The 22,811-nt window shown below is 46.2% G+C and overlaps 3 protein-coding genes across 3 annotated transcripts in view; all 3 read left to right on the plus strand.

Moving 5' to 3' along the window:
* The window catches only part of LOC310794919 (collagen alpha-1(XX) chain-like), a 104,225-nt gene extending 102,749 nt beyond the window's left edge, over nucleotides 1–1,476 (plus strand). Inside the window, exons 41-42 of the mRNA XM_083656953.1 lie at nucleotides 1–78; nucleotides 644–1,476. The exon at nucleotides 1–78 is cut by the window's left edge and continues 87 nt beyond it. Of these exons, the coding sequence (XP_083513079.1) occupies nucleotides 1–78; nucleotides 644–672 (107 nt within the window). The 3' untranslated portion in view covers nucleotides 673–1,476. The remainder of the gene's footprint in view (nucleotides 79–643) is intronic.
* Nucleotides 1,477–2,281: 805 nt separating this feature from the next.
* Nucleotides 2,282–7,390, plus strand: dpm1 (dolichyl-phosphate mannosyltransferase subunit 1, catalytic). Its single transcript, XM_083657047.1, has 9 exons — nucleotides 2,282–2,430; nucleotides 2,668–2,767; nucleotides 3,018–3,051; nucleotides 3,870–3,946; nucleotides 4,303–4,328; nucleotides 4,548–4,643; nucleotides 5,231–5,299; nucleotides 5,440–5,554; nucleotides 6,898–7,390. Exons 1-9 carry the CDS (start codon nucleotides 2,300–2,302, stop codon nucleotides 7,000–7,002), a joined length of 753 nt encoding a protein of 250 aa, XP_083513173.1. The 5' UTR covers nucleotides 2,282–2,299; the 3' UTR covers nucleotides 7,003–7,390.
* A 1,421-nt stretch (nucleotides 7,391–8,811) lies between these two features.
* On the plus strand, nucleotides 8,812–22,600 carry adnpb (activity-dependent neuroprotector homeobox b). The gene is made up of 4 exons (XM_083656628.1): nucleotides 8,812–9,215; nucleotides 14,916–15,032; nucleotides 17,687–17,779; nucleotides 18,393–22,600. Exons 2-4 carry the CDS (start codon nucleotides 14,925–14,927, stop codon nucleotides 21,390–21,392), a joined length of 3,201 nt encoding a protein of 1,066 aa, XP_083512754.1. The 5' UTR covers nucleotides 8,812–9,215; nucleotides 14,916–14,924; the 3' UTR covers nucleotides 21,393–22,600.
* Nucleotides 22,601–22,811: the final 211 nt, after the last annotated feature.

Below are 22,811 nucleotides of genomic sequence, written 5' to 3' on the forward strand. Positions count from 1 at the left end.
GCCAGCCGGGCGAGGTCGGACCCCCGGGTGTGTGTGACAGCAGTGGAGGCTGCCAGCAGCAGCCTCCACCGCAGACAGGTAAGCTAAGCTACTGGTTTCAATTATACCCCTTAACACCACTGCCCACGAATATTACAGTACACTGATGCGGGTCCATCCACATCTCATTGGCTTTAAGATTTCTAAGAGGATCCTTGGAACACTTCAAAGCAAGGAGAAAGCTGTAAAAGCCTTATTACACTCCTATATGACTCTATGAATGTCACAGGAATCAGCGATTTGGGAACTTTACCTGACCTATTTTTGCTCCTATCATTTTTCCTTTATCAAGTGTGTTTGGTCAAGCTGCAGGCAGAGGGTTCCTCCATTTACTGTTGGTTTACTTTGCTTCTAAATGCTATTTTATATTATGATGAAATATAAAATAAGTTCTCAACCGTAATACAGGCGGAATATGTAATTGTATTATTTGTGACGTTAAATATTGTCTGTTCACAAAAATGCAAAAACACTTTATAATATTCCAACATTTCACAGGGGTTTTACATAAGAATCTCAATCTACTGTGTGGGTGGTAACAGTGTTGACTGAGCTAGGTAATACAATTGTTAATTGATTGTTATGTTTTCTTCTTTTCCCACAGAAGACCCTTATTATGGATACCAGCTTTGAGAGCGTAGCAGTAAGCAGGCTGCGATGGTGAGGTAACGACGGGCAGGTGCAGGTCCAATTATGATCCTCCTCCGTTTGAAGTGACAATGGTTCCACCGGAGCCGACGGATAGACTAAAGACCGGGGCTAGAATAAAAGCACCACCGAAGAAGACTGGTGTGTTGAACTTGCCAGTGACTGACTAGGAGCTTCACAAGCTCTGCCCAATACGTGGAAAAAGGAAACGATACAGGAAGGAAACTTTCTAACATAGGATAGTGTTTTGATAGACTGACAGTGTCTTATTAAGGAACATAACTCATCGTCGCACTGAAAATGTTTATTTTTGTAACTGACTTGTGTTTTTGTATCCATGCACTGTAACACGTATCAATGCCAAGTAGTATAGCTACCTTTGCGTTTTCAAAGCTACACTCCTGCCTATTTGATGTGCTCTTCTAACCTTAACTGCCTCAAGGATGCTGAAAATGCAAAGGCCATGGTGTAAAAAGATCGTTGTTCCGTGATATAAATGATACTGTGAGAATTGGTTGGTATGTGTATGATAATTTGTATATTTTTTATTATAATTATATTTACTGTGTGCAGTTATTTCTGTATGATATTTTGTATGTATTCTCATTGGTAATCCATGTTTACATTTTATGGGTTTAGGTTACAAGCATTATAATATGTATCTCAGCTCTGTGTGTGTGTGTGTGTGTGTGTGTGTGTGTGTGTGTGTGTGTGCGTGTGTGTGTGTGTGTGTGTGTGTGTGTGTGTGTGTGCGTGCGCGTGCGTGCGTGTGTGTGTGTGTTAGAGAGAGAGAGAAAATGTGTTTATTGTATGTTTTTGATTGTGTCAATAAAATCACATTAATATGCATCTGCTCTAATGAAATCTCTATTTTCATAATCATAAATCAAGCTGTGTTACCCTGTCAGAAAACCACCCTGCTGAATTCCTTTCAACAACTTGTGAATTTGGTCGGAACTTATGTTGAATAAAGAATTCATTGTTTCCACTGGTGTATGTTTTGGTGAGCACCAACGGTCCAAACTGGCCAAGTGAAGTTAAAAGCAATGAGCTGCCATTTTATTCCCGGTTTGGCTTTCACAATAAAATATGTCAATGGCCCACAAAATTGCACTTTGCTGCTATAAATGATAGCTTGTCTTAGATCAATAGAACCCATATCGAAATTGTAATTTGGCACTTGTTGGGAATTTAGAGATATTTCAATAGCCATAGTAAGCAATCACATTACCATCAAGGAATTTGTGCACAAGTATGTGTATTTTTTAAATTTGTGTACAAGTATGCAGCACAGTGATTGGGGGGGTTACAAAGTCCTGATTTGTGGGTGCTTTCGGGTGTCATTGAAGAGGCGGATGGCAGTTGGGTAGAAGCTGTCGCTGTGACGAGAGGTTCTGGTACTGCCAGACATCATAAGTCTTCCGCCATGGGGAAGGGCCCTGCAAAAATTTTAACAGGTTAGATAGGTTAGTTATTGCTTATCTATAGCAGCTTGAAAAAATTTAAAGGTGAAAACACGTTATTTTATTTTGAAAACAGTAAACAGGAAGTGATTGTGCTCTTCTTGGTAGATTTATGCATTTTGACCACAGAACAGTAGAGTCGAGTAGCCATGGCAAGTCGAAAAACTACACAACGAAATCAGGAAGATGTGGACAAATATTCTGTATTATTACCCACGTACAACGAGCGGGAGAACCTACCTTTGATTGTGTGGCTTTTGGTGAAATATTTTGGTGAAAGGTGGGTGTTTTCAATCTGTTCGGCAGGCTAGTGCTAGCTAACGTTATGTGCTGTGGCAAGACCAAGAGTGATGAGCTGTCATTAAACCAGATTTGTAGTTCGGCACCTTGTTTTTAGCTATAATAAGGTAACTGCATCTGTCTAGACGCCTGTGTAGAAATGCACAGCGCAATGTATTTTCAGTACTTTCAAATGAACGGCCCTGTATGTACTATTGGTGTGATTGTTGTGTTACAGTGGATTTAACTACGAGATCATTGTCATTGACGACGGAAGCCCAGACGGGACATTGGAGGTGGCGGAGCAGTTACAGAAAATCTATGGAGAAGATAAGATAGTAAGATAAGACTCATTCCTCCAGTATGCTGGCATCAGGGTCACACCTTATCACTAGCACTGCCTTTTTACACTGACATAACTGAGACAGAAAGTCACAAACAGACAGTAGCTATGTCACAGTATCACTGGTGTGGCATATAAGGAAAGCATATTTTATAGAAAATGAAGTAATAATACTTTCCCCATACACCAAGTTCTAGTAGTAAACAAATGATATAAGCAAAATATTTCTCTGTTCCATGTTTCAGCTTCTTCGACCAAGAGCAAAGAAATTAGGCTTAGGTAAGTGGTCTTTTTCGACCTGGACCGGACCAGTTTTCCATCTAACTGATCAATTGTGACCAAAATCTCGACAATTCGACAAACACAAACAAGACAAATAGCTCTGAAGCTGTTGACGAGATTTTGATCAGAATAGGTTGAAGAGACACAAGTTTCCGGGGGCATGGTGGTGCAGTGGTAAGCGCTGTCGCCTCACAGCTAGAAGGTCCTGGGTTCGATTCCCACCTGGGACGCTGTGAGCGCTGAAGGAATGCGTGCCCGTCCGCATGTCCTCAAGTGCCCACCGCCCGGGTGGGGTTGTCAAAAAGGGCCTTTCTGTGTGGAGTTTGCATGTTCTCCCCGTGCCCCCCGGGGGTTTCCTTCATATAGGAACCCCATCACCAAAACATGCAATATCCTGGTCGCTGATGTGGTGCCTCCTCTGGTCATTAAAGGGCGCCTGTTCGGAGGGAGGGGAACTGGTTGGAATAGCGTGAACCTCCCACGTGCTATGTCCTACCGGTGAAGCTTCCCCTGTCAGGTGAAAAGAAGCGGCTGGCTACTGCCCATGTCGCGGAGGAAGCATGGAGCCAGTTTCGGCTCTCCCCAGATTGGCAGACGGTGGAGCAGCAACCAGGATAAATAAATTAAAATGAGCACTAATGGGGGATAAAAATGGGATATAAAATCGGGGGGGACTCGGGGGGGACTCAAGTTTACTATAACAGAACATAGTCACCTTTCACCCGAAACATCTTCAGCTTGACACATGTGTGGTTCCTTGATACAGCAATAGTATCCAACCTCCTCGACTATCTGCTGCTTGTTTCTTCTCACAGGGACGGCCTACGTTCACGGCATGAAGCACGCCACAGGGAACTTCATCATCATTATGGACGCCGACCTCTCTCATCATGTGCGTGGAGCTTCAGGGCGGGGACTGTATAGGTCCACGCCCACTCATTAGCCTTTTCCCACTCCTGAAACCCTGCCAGCCTTGTGGCAGGTGATAGACAGCCACACCACAGATGGAGCAGTTTCCGTAGCTAGTTTTTGAATGACATCAGAAGTAGCATTTGGACCTGAGGAGTGACTTTACATTGCATGATCTGTTTTCGCTATCAACTCTATTCCTGGTCAGACTGAAAATTCAACTTGATCTACCGTTTTTGAGAAATATGCTTTAAAAAATGGTCAGAAAACAGCTCTGTTGGTATTATTTCTTTTTGTATGGCATGACATTTGATTTGTGTTATTCTCTTTTGCTTTCAGCCTAAATTTATCGCCGAGTTTATTGAGTAAGTCCATCTCAATTTTTCATTTCCTATCTTGTGATGTTGTTTATTGGACTATATTTTAATTCAGTCTTCATATATAAAGTGCAAAATTAATATCTGAAGGTTGAGATAAAGGAACTCCTCGTACTTGTTTGTGTTCATTCACACATTCACTAAGACATTGTGTACTATTGAATCTCTTGTTTAAAAGAGTGTTTTGGTTTTGTTTTGTCCCGACAGGCTGCAGAAAGAAGGCGACTACGACCTGGTGTCTGGTACCAGATACAAAGGGAACGGGGGCGTGTACGGCTGGGATGTGCGCAGGAAAATCATCAGGTGACTGGAAATAGAGAGCCAAAGTGGAACCAGAGATTTTCATCCGCCGTTTATTTTCCCATAGACATTTCGTAAAATGCTTATAAAAATAGTTTAACTTGTTCAAACCAAACGGTACAGATATATTTAGAAACAAGAGAGATCGCATAACGTTTCACTCGGACCAAAACGTTGGAAAAAATGCGGGTTTAAAGAAAATATTTTAACAATGTTTTTTTGTTTTGGACCGAGTGAAATGTTCTATGGTCTCTCCCGATTCTAAATATAGCTGAACCATTTGGTTTGACCAAGTACAACTATTTTTATAAGCATTTTACGAAATGTCTATGGGAAGATAAATTGCGGAAGAAAATCTCTGGTACAGTGCTGAAGCAGGAAGTGACGTTCACTTTGCCTCTATAAATGCTGCATTCTCTTCCCTTTCCACTTCCCTGTATTGCTGAATGTTTCCTTCATCTCTCTCTCTCTCTCTCTCTCCCCCTCTCTCTCTCTCTCTCTTTCTCCCCCCTCCTCTCCCTCTCTCCCCCTCTCTCTCTCTCTCTTTCTCCCCCCTCCTCTCTCTCCCTCTCTCGCTCGCTCGCTCACAGTCGAGGAGCCAACTTTGTGACGCAAGTGTTGTTGAGACCTGGTGCTTCAGACCTCACAGGCAGCTTCAGGCAAGTGGCCCAGGACGCTCCTGAAATAAGTGGAAGACACCGTTATTAAATTGTGTGTGTGTGTGTGTGTGTGTGTGTGTGTGTGTGTTTTGTCTCTTGTCTCTTGCCTCAGCCCTGTTGTGTCTTGTGTGTGTCTACAGGCTGTACAAGAGGAAGGTGCTGGAGAGCCTGGTTGAGCGGTGTGTGTCCAAAGGCTACGTCTTTCAGATGGAGATGATCGTCCGAGCCAGACAGCTCAACTACACCATCGGAGAGGTGGGGCCTCATTTGTTCGTCCATTCGTGTTTCTAACAGGGTTCTTCTCACGGGGCTTTGAAATCACGGAAAGTTTGTGAATTTGAGAAAACAAATCAAGGCCCTGAGAAGGTTTTTGAAAATAGACATCAGCCATGGGTCAATGAAAGTGCTTGAATTTATATATTTTGTCCAAGAATAGAAATTGAAGTTATTTTTGATTTATTATTATTTTTACTTGAGATGTTAGTAAATTGTTCTAACACAGCACAGTTGAGAAGTATTCACACAAGCCCCTCTCTTTGGAATCTGCGGGCTTCTGTAAAGCCTGCTAGTTCTCGTTATACAAATCATCAGTGTTGTAACAGTAATTAACCTTGATCTATGTCTCAAACTATGCTGTGTTAAGTCCTTGAATTTGAGGGAATAGGGCCTAGAAAGTCGTTGAATTTGATGTTTAAGAAGTTGTGGGAACCCTGTTTGCAAAGAATCCTAGGTGCATAAAGTCCTCCCTGCATCTGTGTGTTGGGCTATGAATGCTACAAATGTATAATAATAATAATAATATACCATAGATTGCCAGATGGCACTGTATTCCATCTTAGAACCATAGAAGAACAGTGTATACTATATAGATTGCCACATGGCACTGTATTCCATCTTAGAACCATATAATTGATTTTATTTTATTTGACAATAGAAAAAGCAATAATACAATAAATACATCATAGCTTTAAGAATTGACAAGGCTGGCACAACAAAGTCACAGACTTATTTCCATTGTGGTCCTTCCATGGCGAAAGACTGAATGGCCCGGCAGACTCAAACAATAAAACTGATCACTAAGCACGAGATGAAACATTAGACAGATTTCAATAACATTACAACAAGCAAAGAGCAAAAAAAGCGACAACAACACTCAGTCACATAATTAATCTTAGCAGGCTGCGGTTCTTATGCATTTAAGTTGTCGCGAAAGCCAGGTTTTGACCTTCAAGTGTATAATAATAATAATATACCTAGATTGCCAGATGGCACTCTGTTCCATCTTAGAACCATAGAAGAAGAGTGTATAATAATATACCATATAGATTGCCAGATGGCACTGTATTCCATCTTAGAACCATAGAAGAAGAGTGGAAAGCAGAATACAACATACTGCTGCAGCATCCCATTGCTTAACATCAGAATCTCTTCATTCACAAAGTACAATAAATGTACAAGAATGTCTTGTAGAAATTGGCAGCAACCTGACATCGTAGCACAGCGTCTGCCAATATGATAGGACAGCAGCATATGGAATGAAGGGACAGTGGGAGACATGTCTTATCTCTTCTTATCTGCTTCTCTCCTTCCGACAACAGGTACCGATCTCCTTTGTGGATCGAGTTTACGGAGAGTCCAAGCTGGGAGGGAACGAGATCGTATCGTTCCTGAAAGGACTGCTCACACTCTTCGCGACGACATGATCAATGAGGTCTTCGATTCGGAGTTTCGGACGTCCCACAGTCATATTCCGTTCGCTCTTAAGAGGTTGCTGACGTAAAAATACAGTAGTTGTGTCAGGATTGAAGAGGCTGCAGTTGGCTATCTGAGGTCAGGAAGTGACATGAAGGCCAATGAAAGGTAGACATGCCTTTTGTTAGCATCAAATATGGGAAATATTTCCCAAGTCAACAATAGTTACCAGGGGCAAACTGAAAGTAATGCTTCACATACCTATCACCCTCCTTTATGAAATTTGAGCAAAGTGCATAGTGTCTTATCATTCCAAATACAGACTGACTGAACTTGGCACTAACATAGTAGACCTGTGATTGTTTGTATGAAATTAAATAGTTTATGTTTGTTAACATATGCGGTTGTTGGCTGTTTTCTTCGGATCATGGATTTTCTAGAGCCTGCATCACCATAGACCAGAACCTAAAATAGTTCTGGGGATATTGCTGGTTCTCATGATAGGAGAGCATATTTCTGTGAGCCCAGGTCCAAAGGTGAGAGAACAAGTTCCTCCTTTAGGACCCAGGTTGGACAAATGACCCCTGTAGACGGTATATAAAATATATGCAGCCCCTCCCTCTGCTCTTTCCTAGACCAGCTTCTCGTTGATATTCAGTGAACAAGGCGAAGCACAAAGTGACGGGGAGGAGTGGCTGTTTATGTTGGTGACTGGACACAGCCAGGTAACTGACCCATGCTCCCCCAAAGAATGTTAAAGTCACTCTGAACTTGAAGGACACGCTTTCAGTATAAAAGGTCGGCGCTTGGATCAGCTGGGGTCTGATGATGATGGCGGTGATGATGATAAAGGAATATGTTAGAAGATGTTAGTTGAATAATGAGATTCTTATTTCCCCACTCTCTTTGATTCTCGTCTTCCGTCTTTCATACACACACACACTACTGAAGATGTTATTCCAAGGTTCACCAGATTGATGATAACCTCAGACGTTCTTGATGATGATGTTCGAGGAAGATGTTAAACATTCACACTCACAGTAGATCAAATAATGTTCAATACTTCACTAAACACTGTGCTGAACATGTCATACCAAGGGTCACCTGAGGTTCATGAGAGACAACGATGAGGAAAGATCAAAGATCAAACCGCAATTAACTCTCAATTAACCATTGAAAAGCAGTGGTCACATGATCGCTCACCCCCTCCTCTCCACTGGGCTTGCTATGCCAAAGAGGGGCAGAGGAGATAAGAGGACACACTGCCTGCAGGCTTGCCCCAAGCACTGCTCAGGAAAGTAGTCCCGGCCGGTTTCACCAGAATGGGGGAACTCCAGCTCAGTACAGCGCCACCTGCCGTTGGCTCAACCATGGATATACCACTCCGAGGCCGCGTGAGTGCTGAGGCAGTGTACACATCCGACCCACTGCAGGGGGAGGGCGCCAGATGTAGTCACCCCACCCGCGCATGCGCCCAAGTCGGAGAAGCCCGACCCACTAGGACGCCCGCTGTCGGCGAAGCTCGGTAACTACAGCTCTAGCTTGTTTACCCCACAGACTCGATAGAAACTGGAGATGTTTAGGCCGCCTACCGCAGTCATAGAGGGGCGCGATAGCGTCGATAGGAGGACGTTTAATTAATTGTCTAAATTGGAATACAGACCAATCAGGAGTTTTAATGAGCGGCGGCCTGAGGATCTCACAATGAGATTATTATGCTAATCAGATAGATGTCACTTCCGCCCCTTTTATTTGCGCCATTTTGGATAGGGCAGTTTCTAGGCTAGGGGTGTATTGTCTGTCAGAGAGAAGAGAATGAGCAACGCTTTACCAGTAGCCAGATAACCATAAGAAGAGTTTAGGCGTTTTTCTTAAGAGGGTAGACGCCGGTTGTAATTCTCAACACCAGGACGTCTGTCCACATCCACCACCCGGAGGAATGGAGGTTTTAATAGTCTAATGAGGTCTGCTGGCTATATTCTATTCCCGTTTGCCGACCAGAGGGAGAAGGATACCCCGTGTCTGCGAGGAAGAGTCGGGTTTGGAGGGTAGACCAAACGGACAGGCGGCTGGTTCTCCCCCGGGAAGCTAACGTTAGTGGTCAGTTGAAAGGATATATAACGCTAGGTTAAGAGGAAGCAGAACGAAGTGAAAGTGTACTACATCGCCCCTCAGTTACACTGAGGTGACATAATTCACTCGGGAGCACTGGATGTGAAAGCAGGTAAACTTGTCTGTCATATATTATTGAGCATAACGTTAGGAAGCAAGCTAACGTTCACTCTGTGTTCGCTGTTAGCTTTCGCTAGCTGCGATGATGGTTGGCGATGAACTAAAGAAGCTAAACTTGGGCTGTCATGATAGCTAACGTTGTTGTATTTCTACGGGTCAGAGAGGTTCAAAATAATCTCAAGTTGAATGACTTGTGTAGGTTTCTCCATAACGTTATCTGACTTGGCGAAATGGGACTCGGGGCAGTTATCCTTTTGTTGTGGAAAAACCAAGGTTAGAAACACGGCAAGAGCAGTCTTGATAAGCTCATGTTGTTGGTGCGAGTTAGCAAGCAGCATGCTAACCTAGTGCGGTGTGTTTCCCCTTCTTTGTCAGTGGCAACAGCTCCCTAGTCCAAAGCTATTGATCCGGATACTGCCAGATGTTGATTTAAGATCATATTCAGACCCACGAGGACTGTATGGTGGTATGACAGTTAGCGGCTACGATGACATGATGTTGCTAACATTTTGAATGCAAAAAAAACCCGGAATATAGCGAATGTAGAAAGTCCACTTTTAGCTTACATTGAGAGTTTTGTATTGAACAAACGCCTCCGATCACAATTCACGATCACTGTTTATAACATGTCATAATTATGATAGCCGCCGGTTAATGTTAGTTTCCCCTTCAAATAAATCAAAATAGCACAGAGATCATAATTTGATCAATAGTTCCAAAACGACATGAGCGGGCTGGTGACACCGGGGTCGGTCGTGATGCGCTCACGCCTCGCGTTTGATCCGGGGGGACGTGGGGTAGGTAGGGGGGGGGGGGGGGCGGAAACATGGATGTCAGCTGGTCAAGGCAAGTGGCAGAGCATCATGAAAACCACGACCACCCACGAGAGAGAGAGAGACACACACACACACCCCTCAACATATTGTTGTTATGGGTAATGGCCACTGACAGGTGCTCCTGTCCTGTCCAGTGACCCAACCGAACCCAGGTGTGAAAAGGTACACAGGCAGCTCCTTTTGAGCATCCCAAACTTTTCTGGTATCTGGAGTCAAAAGTGACTGTTATTGATGTCGCCCCTAGCCTTCCCCCTCATCAAATATTGATGACTACACCTTAAAGGATAACTGTAAACAGTATCGATCACAGGGTCACCAAGTGCACAGGTTATCATGTTATTGTGGAGGAGTTGGTGAGCACGAGGGGAGCTTGGTTTGGGGGGCAGTTAAAGGTGTGTTAGGCCTTCATTACTTCTCCTTTTCCCCCCCACAGTGGAAGCCGGAGAAAACGCTTCTCTACCAGGCAGCATGGAGCAGCCTCCTCTCCTCTCCTTCCTTCTCTCCCTCCCTTCCCTCCTACCCGCTCTCTCCTTGGCTGTTTTCCCCCCTAGCCTCCTCGCCTATCCTTTCCTTCATCACCCCCCCCCCCTCCCTCCTGCTCTCACCCTCTTCTCTCTCGCTCTCTCTCTCTCTCACTCACTGGCTCCCCTCCCCCTCTTCCCTCTCTCCCTCACCCTCCCTCTCAAGCCTGTCTGTCCGCCCTCCCCCTCCCCTGCACTTCCCCCCCCCTCTCCTGTTCCTCCCAGCTCCCTCCCTCGCTCGCCCTCCCTTTCTCCTCATCCTCTCTCTCTCTCACTCGCTGTCTCACCCTCTCCCCTCCCCCTTCCCTCGTCTCTCTGCTTCTGTCCCTCCCCTTCCTCCCTTCCAACATCCCTCCCTCCCTCCCCCCGCCTCCCCCTCCCCTGCACTCCCCCCCTCTCCTGTTCCTCCCAGCTCCCTCGCTCGCCCTCCCTTCCTCCTCATCCTCTCTCTCTCTCACTCGCTGTCTCACCCTCCCCTCCCCCTTCCCTGTCTCTCTGCTTCTGTCCCTCCCCTTCCTCCCTCCCTCCCCCCCTCCCCTCGCCTCCCCCTCCCCTGCACTCCCCCCCCTCTCCTGTTCCTCCCAGCTCCCTCGCTCGCCCTCCCTCTCTCCTCATCCTCTCTCTCGCTCTCTCTCACTCACTCGCTGTCTCACCCTCCCCTCCCCCTTCCCTCGTCTCTCTGCTTCTGTCCCTCCCCTTCCTCCCTCCCCCCCCCCTCCCTCCCCCCTCCCCTCCCCTCGCCTCCCCCTCCCCTCCCCTCCACTGCAGACATATTGTAGAGGCTGCTGCTGACTCAATAGGAGGCGCCATTCTGTGATTTGCATTGCGAGGCAAGGGAGAAAAGGGGGCAGGCAGAGTAGAGGGAGGCTTACATAATGGAGGCAGGCAGCCGCCCTCTCTAGCGCCATCTACAAGCAATGGGAGGAAGCAGAACGGGGAGGGAGAGAGGGGAAGTGGTGAGGTTGTCTCTCTCTCTCTCTCTCTCTCTCTCTGTCTCTGTGTGTGTCTCTCTCTCTCTCTCTCTCTCTCTCTCTGTGTCTCTCTCTTGCGTGCATTCACCCACCCACCCGCTTTCTTGTCTGTGTGCCTGAATGTAAGACAGACAAGGAAGTGAGACAGGCAGACGGACATTGTCTCCGTTTCTGCCTCTCCCCTGTTGTCTCGCAGCTCTCCAATTGGCCAATAGTTAGTGGAACCACTGTCTATTTGGTGGTGATTTTCTAGAAGGGAAATAGCTGAGGTGTTCACACAGGAATTGTTTGGGACCGTGCGGTTTGTTTTTCCACAGTGCTGTTTTTAGGTCATCATGCATCGTTGACCTTTGACCTTAATACAGGAAGTTTTGATTTGAACAGAGAAGTTAGGCCAGCCACTGTCCAGTGGGTTAAAGAAGCAGTGCTTCGTTGTGTTAGTAATAGGTATACCGGCAGCTTTGAGACGTGCGGTGAACCTGATTTGTTGGTGATGTAACACCTAATCAACAGGAGGAGGGCTGCTTTGTCCAGTTGCATTTTGTCCAGACCCACTGAATCTCATCTCACCCGTTAGGGTCTTGGCACCTATCTGTTCAGAGCCAAATGACGCCTGGCCGGTGTTAATAAGCTGATCCGGGGATCAGACCACTAGGGGGTCCTTGAGGGAGTTCCAGGGGGTTCCCGGTGCAATCTGGTGAATTGTTCAAATTCACCATTATTTAATTTACATTGTAAAAGAAGTTACCACAGTTAGAGAATGTAGGAGATTGGCTGTTTGATTATAGTTTTCACTGTTATCTCTCTACTCTACCTACAATACAGACAGTCAGGGAGTTCTTTGTAAAAAATCATCATCAATAAAAATGTATTCTCAGATTTGGGTTTGGGAGCCAAAATCTCATCAAATGGGGAGGAGGGGGGGGGTCTGTGGCTCTAATGTGGACTAAACGGTCCTTGATATGAGAAAGGTTGAATCGCTGCTTAGCTTAGCAACTTAGCTTAGTTAGTTAGGGGTGTCAAAATTAATCGTATAATCGATGCATCGCGATGCGGACGTGTGAATCAAATCGAATCGAATTGTTGACGGACGACCGCGTTGACCTGTTGTTGACATTCAGATTTTAAAGCACTTTCTAAGTAAAAAAGGGACTTGATATTGATCTGATTGCTTGTATTAATTGATGAAAAAGTAGCCATGTGCAGTAATAATACAGAAAATTGAGGATTTGATACTTGGAGCTGCAATACCTTGAGCTGTATCGAGATGCATCGTGGAGTCGAATCGAATCGTTGACAGATGAATCGAATCGTGAGGCCAGTGAAGATTCACAGCCCTATTAGTTGTGCAGCGTGCACATTTACAAAAGTATCACAGCGGTGATGCTTTGAATGAAATCCACTGCAGATGTGCCATGGTTAACAAACAACACTGACTGACTGACTGACTGACTGACTGACTGACTGGCTGGCTGGCTGGCTGACTGACTAGCCTCCTTTCACCATGCAGTAGAAAAGTGTCCAAGGAGAGAAGAGATGCTTTAATTGGATTCTGTGGCCTTCAACCAAAGCGTTGTATCTAAAGTTACAACATGTGGGTTCTTGAATGTCTTCTGGTGATTACATTTTACTTCACGGCAATAAATATTTGTCAACTTTATAGCCTCATCGGCCCATTAAAACCGTACTTTGCTGATGTCAGTGTGGCGTTAAAGTTTCTCTACATGTCCCTCATTCAAACATAAACCCCGTCCAAGTAACATCTGGATATCTTCAGGAGTTCACTGGATGTCTGTAAAGGGCTGATGACTTGAGCCTCCTGTTCCAGATGTGACGAGACACACAGGTGTCGTCCGCTAACCTGTTGCGCACATCTGGATGAGCACCAGCTGTGTCTGATGGCACCTGAGGGCCAGTTTCACAAAGACAGCCTTTGATTATTATGACTTCACTTCAGATATAACAAATACAGTCCGACTTCAGAGAGAGACACGTCTAAACTCCGCCGCCGCACCAAGCAGTTTAGTCCTTGACTATAATCGTAAACAGGACTACGGTACAATGCATTCTGGGTAAATGAAGACTCTTTTTCAGAGTAGAACAAATGGCCGACAAAGTAACTGCATCCGACTCCGTGTAGCTACTCCAGTAGAAAATGTTGGTCCTTTGGAAGAATTCACCAGTTACAACAAGGACATTTTACTTGGAAAATTAAAAAAGGAAAAGGATAAAAAATGAAAATTAAAATGCGGCAACGGTAAAGGGTGTTAATCCGGCCATTGACCATAGCATCAAAGACCTTAGCTTCCTCACAGGTTGTATCGTTAAATCATTAGCTAGCTAGCTACTGGCTGAATATACCAAAATCCTTGTCACAAAGTATCATACAGACATTATTGACCTAATGACCGAATGTTAGCTGTGTTCTCCTCTTGGCTGTCATTTGTCTCAGTCTCTCTCTTTTAACTCGGTGGGCTGCTGTCAGTACGTGCTAACATGTGGGTCTAAGGCCTGAGTTAGCCTGGGGGTAAGGAGTCTATTTATTTATTTATTTTATTGCTTAAAATTAGGCCTGCACGATATGAGGAAAATCTGCGATGTGCGATAACATTGTTCAATATAGCAATGCCAATGACGATGCAACTTGCGATAAATAAACAAATATTAAAGTATGCATATTAGCTATACAGTTGTTCCTATGTCTTTCTGCTTTAATAATGCTAACATAGACCCCAAACATAGCTTATGCCCACTGAATAAAGAAATTAAATACACACTGACTCTAGCTGAAACTACACACAGCGTGTTTGGGCTTTGGCAGAGGGGCGGAGCGCACTGTTGCAAGGGAAAGGTGTACGCTGGATTTACAACACAAGACAAAATGATCAGACGCTGAGTGGGAATGCATGACGCATGTAAATAAAACCACTTTTGTTAGTCATTGCGTTTCAGGCAGTCTTTGCGATGTGTTTATTGCGCTTGTTCATATTGCGATGGCGATGAAAATACGATTAATTGTGCAGCAGCCCTACTTAAAATTAGTCGTTATTTTAGTGAAATGGTCTAACTTGCATTAGACTAATCTATGAGCAAAAATGTAGACTGGCCTAACAGTACAGACACACCAGTCTAAAATATCTTTGTGAAACCAGCCCCTGGACTCTGCTGGGCAAAGGGCCACGTCCTCAAAGCAGCGCCATGTTGAACATACAAAAGGGTCGTCAAAAGAAGTCAATCAAGTCCTGTAAACAGACTCACTGTTTGCTTACTGACTTATGAAGCAACAGACACCTGTCCAAATCCTAGCTGTTTGTCATGTGATTCTCACACCTGTTGCTGACACCTGTATGTCTCTGCTGTCAAGGTGGGCACAATGTTCCAGCTCCCTGTCAATAACCTGACCAGCCTGCGGAAAGCCAGGAAGAATGTCAAGAGGGTCTTGGGAGACATCGGCTTGGAGTTCTGTAAAGACCACATAGAGGTGAGCGTGACCAGACTTAAAGGGACAGCTCACCCTAAAATCCAAAATACATATATTCCCTCTCACCTGTAGTGCTATTTATCCATCTACCGGTATATCGTTTTGTGTCAGTTGCCTGAGTTTTGGAGATATCGGCCACAGAGTTTCTGCCTTCTCTCCAATACAATGGAACTGGATGGCACTCGGCTTGTGGTGCTCAACGTGCCAAAGAAATACATTTGAAAAACTCAACTCTCTTTCCAGAAATCATGACCCCGTTACTCAAGATAATCCACAGACCTTGTTATGAGCAGTTTCATGGAGGAACTATTTTCTTTTGACCGAACTACACCCGCTAGCTAGTTCCTACATGAGACTGCAAACAAGAATAGTTGCTACATGAAACTGCTCACAACAAAGTCTGTGCATTATCTTGACTGTAACCAGGTCGTGATTTCTGGAAAGAGACAATGCTGTGGAGTGTTTCAAATGTATTTTTTTGGTGCTTCGAGCACCACAAGCCGAGTGCCATCCAGTTCCATTGTATTCAAGAGAAGGCAGACATCTCTGCGGGCGATATCTCCAAAACTCAAGCAACTATCCCAAAATGATATAGATGGATAAATAGCACTACAGGTGAGAGGAAAAATATGTCTTTTGGATTTTAGGGTGAGCTGTCCCTTTAAGCACTTTGATAATGACGATGACCGCGCCCCCGGATGTTTTTGTTGGTTATTCTGTAACATAATAAGAAACAACATTATTATGCATTGAAGTGTCTCTGCTACATTTCTAAGCATGCTTTTGATTGTCCCCCAATTCCTTTTCCCAACACAATTTTCGCTTCCTGTTGAGGTGTAAAAATGGCTCTTTCATGGATACATATTAACATTAGTACATGTGGGTATTTTGTACACAAGGTGTTTTCTGGGTGAGTAATAAGGCCAGCGTAGGAGCCCAGATTGCTTCTTCATTGTGCTTGCTGTGGGGGGTAAAGCTCCACCAGTGGGGTGCCTGGCACTGCTGAAGGAGTGGAGAGAAGAGAATGGATGTTTTTTTCCCCCTACCTCATCCTCCCAGGTGTTTGGCGTCCATCTTTGTGTGTGAGAACCTCTGCACTGGACTCCTAATAATATCATACGCTTACATAAGGTGCGATTACCCCCATTTACGCCATGGCCCCATTCTGTTCCAGCCAACCTAATGGCCGAGCAACGTGTTCCGACAGCTTAGCATGATTCACCATGCAGTTTATCTCAGGACGTTAAAGAGGCTTGGGCACCAACGTTAGACTCGACCACACAGCAAACTTAAAGACCCCCGCCTCAAGTCAAAAATCTGTTTTTTCTTCTTGTTTCTTCAGTTGGATGTCTGAGCTTCACTGTGCAGAGTTTGACACTAGAAGGCTGTTTAAACAAACATCTGCTGAAAGTTTCTCTGAGCTCACTGAAAAGGCCGTTTTCAACGAGCAAGATTTGTGACATCACAAATCTTGGAGCCAATCGCTGTCCAGTATTCAGCAGTTAAACCCCCCAACACATTCTCACTCCCAACTCGTCATATATTGCAGATCGGTCAGGAACCCTTCTTGTTGTCAGTTTGTCACCAGTAAGAATGTGTTGAAAGCCCGTGTTGTATGCTGTGATTGGCTAGTTATGTTCTAGATAACCCCGATTGGTTGCTTTGGATTTTTAAATGAGGGAGAACGAGGGGATTTTGACAAGATCATTTCACCTTTTTTTGTGGGAAAAACCATCAGACACAAATGATTATTAAAAGTAGAGTATTTTATAGACATCCTGAACCATGACTTGAGGGGGTCTTTAAGACAGAACATCAAGCACTTGGAACTGCTCCGAAAGCCTCACGCAGTCATATCTTTTGGATTTTGGATATTTAACTTTTTTTTCTTTCAGGTGGTTAGAAACATCACTTAGGTGAAATGCGTAAATTTAATAAACAGGGAAACATCTTCCATTTGGTTATGTAAAATGTGAATTAAACAGAGCACTTAGTGGGAGGGACTGTGGTGTTAAGTGAAAGCAAACAAGCAGAGGTTATTGCACCAGGTCCACGTGGATCGCATACCTCCTCAGTAGGGATGTCACAATACTAGAATTTCTACTTCGATACCGATACCCAGGAAAATATCGATACTCGATACCATTTTCGATACCACGGGAAGGGGGGGATGATGACACATCAAGAGGCATAAAAATAAAGTTAGACAGATGGATGGACAGACGCACACTTCTCCATAATCTAGGCCTGATACAACTTTGAACTCAGACAGCAGATTAGGCTCTGCTCTAGCCATCAGAACACATTTAGCTTGTTGAAGCAACAGATACCCACCAATGATAGGGAGGGAAAAATCTGTGATTTTTCATTAAAAGAAAGCAGTGATGGTATCGAAACCGTTGCAAATGAGTATTGTATCAATTTAAAATGTTTAGTATTGATACTTTCGATACTATCGATACCTGTTGCAAATGAGTATTGTATCCGATTCAAATTTTCAGTATCGATACTATCGATACTTTTGACAACCCTACTCCTCAGGTTGTAGTGGTTACCGTGTGATCCTTGTTAATTAAATGCTATTGATTGATTGTTTTGTTCTGTCATTACTAATGTATTGATCATGTTTTCCTTGTTTGTTTGTTTTTAAATAGGACTATAAAGAATATACTCCCCCTGATGTCTATATCAAGCACACGAACTGGGATGACGTGTGCATGTGGGAACCGTCACACACCAAAGTTCAGGTGCGTTGACACACTGGCACACACAAACACACCCCCACATATTGTTTATTCAACAATGACATCTGAATGATATATTTTGAATTGTTATTTTTGTTCACATAACACACAAAAGTCCATAGCGAGGCAAAGTGAACGTCACTTCCTGCTTCAGCACTGTACCAGAGATTTTCTTCCGCTATTTATTTTCCCATAGACATTTCGTAAAATGCTTATAAAAATAGTTTTACTTGGTCAAACCAAACGGTTCAGTTATATTTAGAATCAGGAGAGACCATAGAACATTTCACTCAGACCAAAAAAAAAAAATCGTGAAAAAAAGGTAAACCCGAATGTTTTGGTCCGAGTGAAATGTTATGCGATCTCTCCCGTTTCTAAATATATATGTACAGTTTGGTTTGAACAAGTAAAACTATTTTTATAAGCATTTTACGAAATTTCTATGGGAACATAAATGGTGGATAAAAACCTCTGGTACAGTGCTGAAGCAGGAAGTGACGTTCCACTTTGGCTCTCTATAAAAGACACGCACAAAAATCCACCCAGATTTAATTTCGATCTCGGGAAGTAGGAAAGCGAAAGACTTAACATCTTCCCCACATGTGTGTGTGTCCAGGAATACAGATCGAAGCCTTTCTGCTGCTCCGGCTGTCCGTTCTCCTCCAAGTACTTCTCGGCGTACAAGAGCCACTTCCGCAACGTCCACAGCGAGGACTTTGAGAGCCGCATCCTGCTCAACTGCCCCTACTGCACTTACAATGGCAACAAGAAGACGCTGGAGACGCACATCAAGCTGTTCCACATGCCCAACAGCGCCGTGCGCCAGGGCCCCGGCGGCATGGTGGCCGGCGTCGGGGGGGTGATGATGATGAAGGACGGCATGCTGAAGAGGACCACCGGCGACAGCGTGGAGCAGGCGGTGTACTACTGCAAGAAGTGCACCTACCGGGACCCTTTGTACAACGTGGTGCGCAAGCACATCTATCGAGAACACTTCCAGCACGTGGCGCAGCCCTACCTGGTCAAGCCGGGGGAGAAGACCGGCACGCCGAACGGCACCAACAACGGCGTCAACAACAGCAACCAGATCCACTGCAAGAAGTGCCTGTTTGTCCCGAGGACGTACGAGGCGCTCGTCCAGCACGTCATCGAGGACCACGAGAGGATCGGCTACCAGGTGACGGCCATGATCGGCCACACCAACGTGGTGGTGCCCCGGGCCAAGGCCAACGTCGTCATGGTGCCCAACAAGACCCTGGGGGACAGGACCATCATCGGGATGGGTCCCAAAGGCGCGGTGCTGGCCACCACCAGGCCCCTCTCCTCGCAGCAGCTGGGTCGAATAGGCATCCCGTCCAAGACGGGCCTCAACTCGCACGGCCTGCTGGCCGGGATGAAGCAGAGCACGCTGGGTCTGAAGCCCGGCAGCACCCAGTCCTTCTCCATCGGCAGCCAGCAGGTGAGGATCACGTTACCCGGGAACGCCCAGGTGTCGGTGCCCCAGCACTCGCACGCGGCAAAGCAGCTCATCTCCGGCGGCGGCCTGCGGAGTCCGATTGTGGTCAACGCCTCCTCCTCCCTCAAATCCAACTCGCTGGGTTCCCGCGTCCAGGCAGCGGCCACCACCGTGGCCTCTGTCACGGGCAAGAAAGGCGGCTCCTCGGTCCTCGGGACATCTTACACCCAGAAGTGGAAGATCTGCACCATCTGCAATGAGCTTTTCCCCGAGAACGTGTACAGCTCTCACTTTGAGAAGGAGCACAAGGCGGAGAAGGTGCCCGCCGTGGCCAACTACATCATGAAAATCCACAACTTCACCAGCAAATGTCTCTACTGCAACCGCTATCTGCCCAGCGACACGCTGCTCAATCACATGCTCATCCACGGCCTGTCCTGCCCGCACTGCCGGGCCACCTTCAACGACGTCGAGAAGATGGTGGCCCACATGCGTCTCTCGCACCCGGACGAGACCGTCGGCCCCCGCACAGACTCTCCCCTGACCTTTGACCTCACCCTGCAGCAGGGCAACCCCAAGAACGTCCAGTTGATCGTCACCACCTACAACATGAGGGACGCGCCGGAGGAGTCGGTGGCGTTTCACGCTCAGAACAACAGCGGCGTCTCGGTGTTGCCGATCGCGACCGGCTCCCTGACATCGGGCAAAAGGTTGCCTCCTAAGATGCCTTCAGAGGCTGCTGACAGCACTCCAAGCAAGGGTGTCCCACAGGCAGCCGTGCCCTACAAGAAGGACGTGGGCAAGACCCTGTGTCCTCTCTGCTTCTCCATCCTCAAGGGCCCCATCTCCGACGCATTGGCCCACCACCTGAGAGAGAGGCACCAGGTGATTCAGACTGTCCACCCCGTTGAAAAGAAACTGACCTACAAGTGCATTCACTGCTTGGGGGTGTATACGAGTAACATGACCGCCTCCACCATCACCCTGCACTTGGTGCACTGTCGCGGCGTGGGGAAAACCCAGAACGGACAGGACAGCCGGCCGGCCCCCTCCTCTCGGGTCAGCCAGGCCCAAAGCAGCTCCCTCAAGCGGGCCGGCTTCGACGGCTCGGACTCTAGTCAACCGAAACGACGGAGGCGGGGGCCGCCCGGGGAACGGGCCTACCCGCCGGGCGGCTCCGCCTACGTGGAGAACCCCGACGAGCCCGTGACCCTGGCTCTCGACCCCAAAGGTCACGAGGACGAGTCGTACGAGTCCAGGAAGGCGTTCCTCACAAAGTACTTCAACGAGGCGCCGTACCCCACGCAGCGCGAGGTGGAGAAGCTGGCGGCCAGCCTGTGGCTCTGGAAGTCGGACATCTCCAGCCACTTTGTCAACAGGAGGAGGAAGTGCGTGCAGGACTGCGAGACGCAGAGCGCCAGCGTGCTGCTGGGCTTCGACATGCACGAGGTCAGCAAACTGTCCCACGAGCTGGATTTGGCGCAGGACGGCGGCGCGCGCGAGGGCCGACGTAGCAAAAGGCGGACGTCCAGCACGCGCGTGGGCGTGTCGGAGCGGGCTCTCCGCCGACACAGGGAGCTGATAGCCGCTAACGGCGATGTGGCGCCGCCGCCAAAGGGGGCGCTGGCCCGGAGCGGGGCAGGTGTTAAAGCGACGCCGTCTGGCAGCAAACCCAACGGCGCCAGCAGAGACCAAACCACGACAATCAACAGCACCTTAGTACAGAAATTCCAGCCCCTAGACCTTTCTGAGCCGATTGCCATTGACTCTGACAGTGATGAGGATGAGGAAGAGGAGGAGGATGAGAGGGAGGAAGGGGGAGAGGTGCATCTCCATGGTAACCAGCGGCTTACTGGAGCTAAGGAGGGAGTGGAGGCAGGGACGGAGGCCAAGGTTATTTCAGATGGAGATGGCGTTTCAGACGACGACGATGACGACGATGAAGATGACGACGATGATGATGAGGATGACGACGACGATGATGATGACGATGAGGAAGATAGCGCACATGTAGAGAATGGCTTTGGGCCGACACAGAAAAGCCCGGCAAGACAGGCTGCTAAAGGGAGGGACAGTCTACCCATCATTATTCCCAAATTTGTACCATCGTCCGCACGAAGCAGGCGAGACGCGGCCCAACTTGGCAAACAGCAGGTTTGACAGGCCTGACCAAACACTGACACAAATCAAACCACACGGTCACACACAGAGAGAGAGAGAGACTTGGGATCTGATCCACGCCAACAACTCTGCCTCACCTGAACTGAAGGACACTTGCCCAGTCTCATTGAGACGGACATCCGTGAAGGGGAGAGTGACAAGGAGAGAACTCTGTCCTTTCACTCCACACAAGCCATCCAGTGACATTCAAAGGCCAATGTCACGCTTTTTGGCAGGACACAACAAGCAGCTAGGAAATCACGAGAAGAGATTTGTGAACGGTTTAATTTTTTTTCTTCTTCCCCAAGTGGGAGGGCGAGGTACTACAGAGAAGACAACCGTGAAGTCACACCAAACGATAGAAAACGATGTTTTTTTTGCCTTCTATATACTACATTGAGCGGAGTACTTATTCATGTTGAGTTAGCCACTGAACGTATACTTGTGGCTTCAAAACATTGGGGTTGTTGTGAGTTATTAGCTTTTAAGCTGACCAGATAATCTTAAAAATCCAAAATTTTTCATGTAGTTATACTGGGGTAGGTAGTGTATATTTGTACAGTCTTTTAGACATGTTTGGACAGAAGTTGCCGTATATGTACCCTTAAAATATTTGCTATTACCTGTGTGCAAGGTAGCCTCATTATGTTCTACATTGGTTTGGTAAACAATAGGTGTCGCTTTGGTGGCTGGTATTTTCTTGTTCTCTTTCAAGTTTATTTTTTAACAAAAAACATAGTTTTTTTGGGGGCGAAATAATATATCTATATATAAATGCAAATGAAATAACAGAATTGATTGCTTTTGTTCTTTGCCGTTAACTTGATTTTATTTTTGTATTGTATTTTTTCTCTCTCTCTCTCCCAAATTTGGAGTTAATGCTTTGGGTTCTACTGAAGGAATGGCTCACCATGACGTTCTCATTCTCTCGATCTTTGTTGGTGTACAGGAGCATTTCAGTGAATTTTTTTGGCAGCCCTGTGCTCAGTAGCCTAGCCTGTATTTGCTTTTGTCTCTTCTTCTCACATTTTAACCTGATCTTTGCCCCCCCCCCACGAGACTGGACAGTAAACACATTTACTGATGCCTACAAAGACCAGCGTGTTTAATTTGTGATCCTCAAAGTTGTGTGTGTATTTGTTTTGTTTTATGTTTCATTTTTCACTTAAGCATTTATGAACAATAAAAAAAGTGCTGTATTGTGCTTCTCACAGAATTCATAGTCGTGCCTCTTTTTACGATCAAAGTCACTAATGTCAACTTGCCATGAGGTCTGTGGCGTTTTCTTAGAACGCCTGCAAATGAGGAACAGAAAGAAGGCCCACAAAAATAAATCAATTTCAATGCGTTCTTTTAGACCAGGGAGAGTCACAATCTGAGACTAAATGATTTCAGTGAGTATCAGTACTTTTTTCTTCA

This window comes from Poromitra crassiceps (assembly GCF_964638095.1).
Source record: "Poromitra crassiceps genome assembly, chromosome: 20".
NCBI lineage: Eukaryota > Metazoa > Chordata > Actinopteri > Beryciformes > Melamphaidae > Poromitra > Poromitra crassiceps.

Bases quoted from the DNA above. Each gene is read 5' to 3' on its own strand.
- adnpb (XM_083656628.1), top strand. From the start codon at position 14,925: ATGTTCCAGCTCCCTGTCAATAACCTGACCAGCCTGCGGAAAGCCAGG. The intron at 15,033-17,686 runs GTGAGCGTGACC...GTTTTTAAATAG, and splicing joins TCTGTAAAGACCACATAGAG to GACTATAAAGAATATACTCC. The intron at 17,780-18,392 runs GTGCGTTGACAC...GTGTGTGTCCAG, and splicing joins CGTCACACACCAAAGTTCAG to GAATACAGATCGAAGCCTTT.
- dpm1 (XM_083657047.1), top strand. From the start codon at position 2,300: ATGGCAAGTCGAAAAACTACACAACGAAATCAGGAAGATGTGGACAAA. The intron at 2,768-3,017 runs GTAAGATAAGAC...TCCATGTTTCAG, and splicing joins TCTATGGAGAAGATAAGATA to CTTCTTCGACCAAGAGCAAA. The intron at 4,644-5,230 runs GTGACTGGAAAT...GCTCGCTCACAG, and splicing joins GTGCGCAGGAAAATCATCAG to TCGAGGAGCCAACTTTGTGA.